At 33.8% G+C, this 11,019-nt stretch overlaps 1 protein-coding gene across 1 annotated transcript; it reads right to left on the bottom strand.

Annotated features, from left to right (window-relative positions):
- Positions 1-6,543: 6,543 nt before the first annotated feature.
- Positions 6,544-10,166, bottom strand: SDG35 (SET domain protein 35). The gene is made up of 2 exons (XM_086669907.1): positions 9,708-10,166; positions 6,544-9,130 (listed from the first exon to the last, which is right to left on the bottom strand). The coding sequence occupies exon 2, from the start codon at positions 8,316-8,318 to the stop codon at positions 6,678-6,680; it is 1,641 nt and encodes a 546-aa protein (XP_086526033.1). The 5' UTR covers positions 8,319-9,130; positions 9,708-10,166; the 3' UTR covers positions 6,544-6,677.
- Positions 10,167-11,019: the final 853 nt, after the last annotated feature.

Raw genomic sequence — 11,019 nt, 5'->3', positions numbered from 1 at the left:
TCAACCTAAAATTAAGTTGTTTGTTATTTGTTTCCGGTTCTTGAAATTTTTGAAGCACATATTTGTGTGCACCAGGTATTCTACATTTGTAGCGAGACCACTAGTGTTTTTGTTAAGCTTCTATCGAGGTCAAAGAATCTATGGTGAAAAAGCAAGACTAAATGAAAGTTTCGTTTGAAATCAAAATTTAATTTAGAGACATTACCTTTATGATTTTTTTTTTGTTGACAAATTACCTTTATGAATTGGAAGTACAAAGTTAGACAAACTTAAAGACCAAGTAAAGACTTCCTCTGCTTTGAAGAACCTCTTACGACTCTTTTCTCTGACCATAAACGAAGGGAAAAACATTCAACAAAAGGGTTAATAAGGGAGAAGTTCAAGTCAGTAAAAAATAAGGAGCAAGTCCAAAGAATTTGGTTCGGACTTAGCAAAAAATGTGACCGCAACGAATTTTAACCCTGCAAAAACTCCTGTACATAACACATTGTACACTTCACATAATGAGCAAAGAGACATTATATCATATGCATAGTGCATCTCCAAATGTCATTCCCTTCCTTTAGTAAGTTGCACAATGCATAAATTGGTTTACACTGCACCAGGACCGTGGCTGAGAATTTAGGGGCTCAGTGCCAAATCCCAATCAGGGTCCGTGGGTATATAGACCAAAATAATATTCAAAAAAGATTTATGATCCAATCTTCCCAAGACATGGATATTTAGTCCTTTTACATTATGGACATAATAACCCATTCTTTATGAGATAACTACCGTCCATGTCCCTCCTACAAAAATCACGGGATTTTTAATTTTCCAGGGTGAATTTGGAATGTTTCTAATGTGGGCGTGATTTAGGGGAGTATAAATCCGAAATTGATTTTTCTCTATCTTCTAACCGTTTTGGAAAGCAAATCTATTTCCAAATCAATTCAAAACAAAAATCATAATCAAATCAATTTTCTCTCTCTTTACAGATTTGGAAACCAAATCAATTTTCTCTCTCTTACTATGTAAATTTTTTTCGATTCAAATCAATTTTCTCTCACTTAACTTTCAGATTTGGAAATAGTATATTTTCTAGGATCGATTTAGCGTGATTTGGGGATTAATATACAAAACATATATATCACTTTCTCTCCCTTAACTTTCAGATTTGGAAATAGTATATTTTTCTGGGAACATTAAAGCAACATATGTTTTCGTTTTTACTCATACATAAATACACATAGAATACAAATTATGAAACAAATACGTAAATTATGTATTATTTATGACGAGGAAACCATCATTTGTCAAGTATACAACATAATTTATCAAATGTATGTGGGTCTTGTTCAATAAATTACACATAAATTCTTTTACATTACACATCCTTTACATTCTGTTACAAAAAAAAGTACAAAATCTTCTTTGGTTCAAAAATGGTGCCCATCCATGTACTCTCCATTAGTTTCGTTGACTCACTTTGATTTGATGATTCTCTTTGAAATTTCATCTGGTATATCAAATCTACACACATAATACACATACATTAAAGAAAAAAAAAAATCATATATTGTATTATAAACTACATGTACAGTTTCGTAAATTATATATAATGTTTGTCAAATTTTGACAACATTTGAAGGTTTTGAGTAGTTTGGTAAACTTATGAAGGCTACTGTTTTGGGTGAAAAGTACACGTAATGGTAAATAAATAATACATAATTTATGTGCACTTATACGTAAATTATATACATAATGGTATGAACATGAAGATATACGTAAATTATATATACTTTATTGCAAAGTACAGGAGATTTGATAGTAAAGCGAAGTATTTCTACTAATGAAATAAGTACTGTTTTGGTGTTAAAGCACGGGTAATTTTCTATAAAATATCCATAATTTACTATAAATGTTGGTAATTTACGATAAAGTAAATGTACTGTAAATTCTGTTATGAGTAACCGTACGAAAGAACAAATGTTTCATAAATCCGTACGGATTGAAGACCAGATCTGAAGAAAAAAAAAATGAGAATATCATTAAGTTTAAACTACAAATCTAAAGATATCTGCTATGATGATTGATTGCAATAATGTCAAACTCGAGTTGCAGGATTAAACATCAAGATCAAAAACATAAATGAAATTTTAAGAGAGAGAAAGAACATAAACATCAAACATTCGATTGATGATTGATAATCTGATCTCACGAAATATCAGAAACAACAGAAGATTAATCATAGATCTAAAGAAATATGAAATTATCACTGGATTCAAACATAACATACTAACTTTGAAGGAATCATTAAATAAGGAATAAACATAAAGATCTTAAACAGTTATGAAAATTTTAGGGTTTTAGTTATGAATAATTGAATAAGGAATAAACATAAAGATCTTAAACAGTTATGAAAATTTTAGAGAGAGAAAATAAACATCATACATTCGAAGTTAATGAATTAGTAAACAGATCTTATAGATATGTATCATAAATCTGATACGTTTTATAATAGAGCGAAATAATTAGGATTTTAGGTATAAGAAGAAATATTAGATATTAACAATGGTGTTTATAAAGATTTCGAAAGTATTAAACCTGATAAATGATGAATTTGGACAACAATATAATGTAGAAGAAGAAGATTTTCTGAGTTTAATGGAGGTTTGTCAAACTGAATCGGTTTTAGAGAGATCAAATAAAGAGTTGCCGTTACTGAAAATAATGAAGATATCCTTACTTTGAATAGAAACATGATTGAAGAGAAATATGAGAGATAAATATGGAAAAAGATATGCATAGAATCGGTTTTAAAGAGATCAAATAAAGAGTTTCCGTTACTGAAAATAATGAAGATATCCTTACTTTGAATAGAACATGATTGGAGAGAAACATGAGAGATAAATATGGAAAAAGATATGCATAGATTTCGAAGGTAAATTAGTTATAAAATATGGAAATGTTAGATTAGGGATTATGAAATAATATTTATTCTAGAGATTTGTGTTTTCTCTCTAGATGAGACCAAATGGACTAGATATTCATTTATATTATTTTTTTTGGTTTTAAAACCCTTTATAGGATTAGAGAGGATTATATCTACTATTAGGACCCGTTTTTTGGACTATAAGCCCAAAAATTCTTCCAATCAGGGGTCTTTTGTATGAAGAACATAAAAGTGTAAAGAGACTCACTATATGATTCTTTTTTCATTTTGAAATGATTTAACTATAAAAGAATGATTAAATCATTGATCAATATAAACTGAAAGTATGATGTTGATATAAAACTTATTTGATGTGTAAACACTATAAGAATTAAAATTAAACTATAAAATGATATAATTAGCTATCAAGGAATAAGCGTCGCTCTCTTTAAAAAAACAAAGCTAAAATGCCAACAGGCCCGTGACCTCCTGCCCGTGAATCAAAGTATCAAACCAGTGGAGCTAGTGCCGCTTTGCTGTTTAAATTGTGATTTAGTTAGTAGTTAAACCGTTAAATTCTAAGACCAAAGAAACTAAAAATGGGGGGTCTTTGTGGTGGGGGGCTGTGCGGGCGCATACCCTGCACTGCACTACAAATATCCTTGTAGGCATGTGCTTAAAAGGCGACGAGACTCAAGGAAGCTTTGTTCAAAATCATGTATTAATTTATTCTACAAAATGTGTACGAGTGCATAAGATTACATAAGTAAAATGTAAGACTCAAATGATCCAACATTTAGTCAAATTAGGTACGTGTATGAGTGCATAATATTATGTAAAGAAAATGTTAAATTTTATGAGGACAACTTAACAATGTCTTCACAAAAAGAGGTTACAAAGTTGATCCAACTTTAATAGTACTATTAGATACTTTATTTATAATCCTACAGGCTTTATTCTTCTTCTCAATGGATACCTAGACTCTTTCAAAATTTAGCAAGTCGCCTCAAGGGTTTTCCTCGCTTTATCTGCCAAACTATCCATCTGGGAGCACCTTGTAGGCGAACCCTCATTTATGCTTTCTGGAATATTTAATTTACTCTAAATGCAGCATGACGTATAAACTGTTGTCAGAACCGTCGAGATTAACACATTCATAATTCACATTTAAAACAATCTTATAAGTAATACTGAAGTATAGTAATTTTTATGTGAATGTTTCTACGGCAACACTTCATCTCATTAAGTGCTCCGGCAATGTGCGTTGCGAACTTTTTGGCATTGTTGTTGCAATGATGGGTAAAGTCCAAGTCGTGATGGAAAGAGTTTGTAGCGGGTTCATTCATTCTCATGGAAGTTTGATGGGCCCGAAACTGTTACACCGCAAGTGCGCGATGTGAAGTAATAAACTTGGTAATACCAAAGTCAATCCAAAGAGATAGGAAGGTAATTTGAATATCGGGAGAATCCAGTCCACTGGTGTTGTTAAATTTACGATTATATAATAATCGGAGATTTAGACATAAAGTAAAGACACGATAGTTAACGTGGTTCGGTCGGATACTCAAGACCTACATCCACGGAGAAATTACTTCATTATTAATAATCACCACAAACAATTGTATGTGGGGTCGATCTGTTACATAACTCGATAACTCGATGAGTTTGATTCCTAGAACCCTCTCCTATTTATAGATAACTTAGGGTTTAGGGTTTCCTAGTTTCTGATTAGGAAATAATATAAAATCTATCTAATATTACCATTAGATAGTTAAAAGAGATATTCTGAATATAAGAAACTAAATCTTCACATATCTTCAATATATCTTCAATATTTTGAATTCTTGTTGATCGTCGGATCTCGTCTTCTCGATCCGTTACGTGCATACACGTGTTACACACGTATATTATTTCTGCAGCTCATCTTGACCGTCAGATCTCTTATTTATGATCCATCTTTATATCACGTATCCTATTAGGTGTAGGTGTCATTAGCTATCTTAGACCTAAACGAAAATAAATAAAGTTAAAAAATGGGGGTTGAAAGGAATCAACAACAAAGGAAGAAAACAGGTACAACTATCTAGATTATCTAAGTAAAATGGAGAGAAAGACTCACGAGAAGAATCGAAGGAAAATAGGTGATAGAGGTATTGAGGATCGAGAATCAGTAATGATGATCCTTCGACGATTTACGGTTCAATATAATGTGTCGATGCAAAATCTAAGCTCGACTCTTAAGGTAATTATCTCCAAGTGCTACATATATCCGGAGATCATACGTAGACAAACAAGCATCCTAGTTGATCAAAACCGAGTCATCGATGGTGTCGTCTAGTCACCTAACTACGGTAGGTATGGATCACTATGTCTAATCGATTAACTGTGCGAAGTCATTGACAAGACACATGAGAAATGATTGAAACAAATAATCGAATGAACAGAACATCGGTTCATAATCAAAACATTAAATCACAATGTGCATAACTATAAAATTCATGACAAGTTCATCCCATAATCAACTGCGAGAGTTAGCTAAACATGGCGGAACAACTAAACGACAAGAAGATAAAGAAAGACATGAGTAAAGGTGGATATCCCCGTTTTTCGTGGCGCGATGCTAGGTTCGCCGAAAGATATAAGTCTTTAGGTCCAGCCAGTCTCCCCTTAGCAAAATTTTTTATTCCGTTCCGTTTACAGTTTACCCAAGACTAAATAATCTCTAATGCAAACACAAAAGACTAAATAATCTGGAATTCTCCTTCATATAAGAATGTATGTGTACGGACTTGACAAGATTTGTATACATAATGCCACGGGTGCTATCACTATTATGTCGAAGGCCAAATTAGGTTTTAAAATCTTTGAGTAATGAGAGAGAGCGACTAGCTTACAAAACCACTACGCTAAGAGTTATGTAATTTTTTTGATCTCGGTACTTGTCTAGTTTTGAATCATTTATGAAAAAGGTGGTTGTTGCTTCGCTTGATACAAATAAATGAACGAGAGAAAATTCTGAATCGGAATAGCGAGCAGAAAGATAATATATGAGAGGAAAGGAGAGAGAGAAGAGATAGAGAACTGGTGGCCATGGGTGTTTTTTTTTTTTTGTTAAAGGTGGCGATGGGTGTTGATGGTGGTAATGATGATGAAAAGATGAAAAAGATAGAGAACCTTTCCCTTTGTCAGAATAATGAGAAAAAAGAGAACTTTTGAGAGAGACAGAGAGTTGGTGGTCACCGAGGTAGTGGTGGCCGCAGTAGGAAGTGGTGGTGGTAAGATAAAAAGATGTGGGGGTGATTAAAAATCAAATTTTCATCTAACCTGGTCTATTTGGGTGAAGTTCACTGTAATTTGGTTTATTTTGGGTCAGACCTAATTGGGTCTATTTGGGCTAATTGGATCTATCTTAGATCAAACCTAGTTGAGTCTATTTGTGTGAAACCTAGTTGGGTCTATTTGGGTTAAATTACTATTCAGTGCTTGTTCACCTGGTTCTAGTTCTACATTGAGAAGTAAACCCTCCAAAGTTCCCAAAAGTGTAGTATGGTGGGGAAGTAGAAGTAACCTTGCTCATCATAGGTCTAATTTTTCAAACAAATGAATGGAAACTGAATCCAAACAACAACTAGAAACAACAATTGTGGAAAACTTCTTATTACTCACTTTCATGGAATTCATTTTGTAGTTTACTGGTATGTAAAATATGAAGAAGTTAGAATCTTAAAAAGAATACAAATGTTAGTTTTAAAAGTAGCTTTGTTTATGATATGCTAATAAGCTCAAGAAGAGCTTTCATGGCCTTCTTCTTAACCACTTTCCCATAAACACATCTTCCCATTTTCATTGCTTTTTCCATCTCCATAAGTCCACCACCACCACTACTATTTCTCTTAAACTCTTCTACCACCATTTGCAGCACTCTCTCGTCTCCGCCCACGGCATCTGCAACACTCTCAGCCACTGTCTCTACCGGTGGAATCCGTCTACCCCACTTTCTAACCGACTTTTCCGACCGAAAAACTTCCGAAAATATAGCCCAAAATGAAGCCCTCAGATAACCCTTTTCTTTCTTCCCTTTCACCATCCATCTCTTCATTCCTTCCTCTAATCTAACAACAACATTACCATATTCTGACCCACACTCAATAAACATCTCAATCTCTTTAAATCCTTCTTTATGATCAATCATCTCTTCCTCAAATATACACCTCTTACAATTACATTTAAATCCCCAATTTTGAGACATCTCTCTCCTCTTCTTTAATGTTGTTAAAACATCAAAATATGCAAATGTGATCTCTTCCCCTGCTTTAATATCTCTTGAAGCATGAACTATCAAATGATCTCCAACATGAAGACGCCTCGAATTAGGATCACAAGAATGGTTTATAAAAGAAGCCAAAACCCATAAACCAACTCCATAATAATCACTATTCTTTCCTAAAACTTTAGCTGAAATTGCATCTTCAGTCAGGGAATTCACATCTAATATGTTTAAAATCTTACTCATTTCAGTTTCAGGTTCTTTCTCTTTTGACAAGAATGAAGTTCCTTCTTCAGTTTCAGGCCTAAAAAGATTAATTTCAGGAACTTCAAGCTTTTCCTCATCTTCTCCTGTTGATAACATACAAATCAAATCATGGGTTTTTCTGCATTTTGATGCAGAATCAAGAACTTTATCAACAAAATCCTTCCACATGATCATTTTCGATTCTTCATCGGATTCCGGTAATATCCCTCTACCAGTAGCAATGGCATTGGTGACAAACAACAAAGTTCCAGCTTCAATGTTCTTCGTCGAAAATAGCCCACGCCCTCCTCCATTTTCCGATTTCTTAATCTCGATCGAACCGATGTATTCAGCGAGTTCGGGAGATTTCCCTCGAAACCCATTTAATACCCAATCAGATAAATCAAAAGTACCAGTTCTAGATTGAAATTCAAGTTTCTTACACCTATCTAAATACCCATTTAGCATTTCACTATTTCCATTGTTTTGAGTATCTGAAAGAGCTTGTTTAAAGCAATTAGAAGCATTTGAATACTGATTAAGATTGAGTAAGATCTTACCTTTACATAGAAGAGTCTTCAAATGGGTAGTCTCAATTTTTAATGCTCTATCACAATCTTCAAGAGCTTCTGAAAAATTTCTGAGTCTTAATCTTGATTCAGCTCGATTTGAGAAGGCTAAACAGAGAGATTTTTGCAACTTGGAGAATTGATCAGGATCTGATTTTTCATTGATCTTAGAGAGAGAATCTAGAGAGAGAGAGATGAAGTGAGAGTAAACTTGGATTGATTCATTCCATTCTTCTCTAAGAAGAAGTTCAGTTGCTTTGAATCTAAGCTGTTGCATTATCTCTTCTTCCATATCTTGTTGGTTTTGTTTTTCTTCCATCATTTTTCTTCTTCTTCTTCAAGATTTTGATTCTTAATCTAAAGGGAAAGTCTTGGATTTGCAGGTAACTTTGTTTTTATATTTTAAATTTTCCTATAAGTGTAACGGTTATATTCTTTTCCAACGGCTAAGACTATCTAGGGTTTTTTATGTAATTTGGGTGAGGAGTAAACCATACGAGTAATTGCTCCATATTTCTCGTTCTACACTTTTATCTTACTCAACTATTATTCCCTAAACCATGAGAGACCAATGTTTGTTTGTGAATTGTGATCCCCTTTATAAGATTTTTTTTGTTGAAATTTTTTTTTTTTGACATTTGAAAGACCAAAAAAAATCTAACAGAGTACACTTTTATCAAATACTTATATATGCCTATTGACCTTCTTAGATTTGTAAGCGACACGTTGGGGATGAGAATTTGGAGGTTAGGTGCCACATTTTGGTTTAAGTCTTTTACACGAACGTAAACTAAACAAAAATTTACTGCGCCCAAGGTAGAGAAAGGGGTCTCATCAAAAAAAAAAAAAAAAGGTAGAGAAAGGGGGAAGATTGTGTACCATAAAAGACTAAGACATGTTTATTGATATTGAAGCGCTTCATGTGTGTTTGACGAAACGTTGTCAAGCAAACACGTGCCATTTGTGTGATACGAATTTATGCAAAGCATGAGATCATCATTGGTAATTCTGCTTGGTGTATCTAATTATCTATAAGTTCAACTTACTAGAAGTTATGGTCCAATGCTTTTATAGATGATATCGAACCAGATACCCATTACTTATTTCAATGGCGCTGCTAAAGTTTAAAGGGACCTGTTTATCAAAAAATAAAAAGAAAAAGTTTAAAGGGACCCAACTTTTGTGCTATAAGCCAGCAGTTTATGAAGATGATATGAGTTCCTTGAGACTTAAATCACACAACTTACCTCTTTTAACTCAGAAATTTTAGTGACACAATTAAAACTTAATTAACATACATGAAATAATTAAGAATTGAAACTTGGAAAAGAATCAATCAATCACCTCTTAGAGTTATATAGGAGGTATCCATCGGATATCAGTGAATACGTATTGAAATGTTGTTGGTTCATATCAGGTAGCACCATAATAAATCTTGTCAAGTATGGAATGTGGATCATATACAATACTACATATTTATGTTAAATTTGGTATTCCTAACCTCGATATATCATTGACTAAGAGTCGTATTTGAGCCATATTTACCTCATATATATGAAACGTTGCCAGATAGTATGAAATAAACACAAGAATTGAATTTAACAAAACAATTACTATATCAGGAAAAACAATACTACATATTTACAATTTATTAATTAACAATGAGTATCCCACAAAACAACAATTAGTACTAGATTACAATATGACTAACCTGAAAAAAAGAAAATCTTAATATCCTTCTCCTCCTCCACTCCATGTTTTACAATTAAAACCTACTGGTGAAGAGATCTGCCACACCTTCAGCCAACATAAACACAATTCTCCACATCATTGAAACCAATTTAGCAAAATAAGTTATCGATGGCATTCCTTCCCTCGCTCTCTCTCTATATAGATTTGTTTTTCTCTCTCTCTGTTTAGAATAGAATAGAATTGAATAGAGATTTGGGGTTTTGGTTAAATACGAGAAGGGTAAGTGGAAGAAACGATAAGGAGGTGGTTACTTGGAGAAATTAACCAAAGAACCAATTCTGCAAGAAGAGCTGTTTTATAAACTTGGGAGAATATATAAAGTTAGTGATATTCCTTCCAGACGCATCTATCTAATAACCACATTAAATCGAGTCAATTGGAATTTTTTATGCTTTTTTCCCGTTCCTAGCTTTATCAAGAGAGAAAAGGAGAGAGAGAGAAAGTAGAGATAGTATATAATTAGATAAAGATGAAATCGAGAGGATAGACTGGATCATCACGTTACTTTCCCTAATAGATATCACACGTCTCTCTCAACTACTTCGGACGGGCGGGAAACAGACACTAAGTCAACCAGTTCGGGCGGAACGGGTATAAGTCTTAAGTGTCCATTCGGACATCCGGACAAAACGGGCGCACATTTCAGATTTTTTCTCTAACAAAGTGCCCGTCCGTGACCGTTTTGATAGTCGGACAAACCGGGTATCGGTCGGTCGGGCACCGGTTACTAATGAACAAATAAAAAGAGATTTATCCGAAATTAAAAATGTTTAGTAACTAAATACAAATGTCTAAACTCCTACTTTACAATTCCAAAAAGTATATGAATATAAAATTAAAAGATAATTATTGAGATTTCTCATGGATTACGATCGGTTGTATTTTTCTTCACATAGATTACGATCAGTGCGTTGTGGGTTCTCCGGTGTATTGTGGGTTCAAGGGTTACTGATGAGATATTGAGATTTTGGAGGAGAGAGAGACTAGAGAAGTAGAGAGGCGAAGATAAGATTAAAAAAAGTGAGTTCTAGGGTTATATATTTTTACTCTTGAAATCCAACGGTTGTAGCTAATCCTACAAATCTAAAAGCTTAAAACCAATCATATAGGCGGGCGGGTATAACGGGTAGGATAAACGAACGGGTATGGACGAATTCGGTCGGGCGGGACAATATAAGTGGGCGGATTCGGTCGGACCACCGGGTAAGGACCTATGCCCGCGTCCGTCCGCTTAAGCTCTTTCGATCGGGCGGGTACGAACCGATTCGGGC

Source organism: Eschscholzia californica, unplaced genomic scaffold (assembly GCF_041429995.1).
Source record: "Eschscholzia californica isolate CP2 unplaced genomic scaffold, dmEscCali1.0.p SCAF_3, whole genome shotgun sequence".
NCBI lineage: Eukaryota > Viridiplantae > Streptophyta > Magnoliopsida > Ranunculales > Papaveraceae > Eschscholzia > Eschscholzia californica.
Note: the sequence above shows the minus strand (reverse complement) of the source record. Positions and strands in the feature narration are given on the sequence as shown.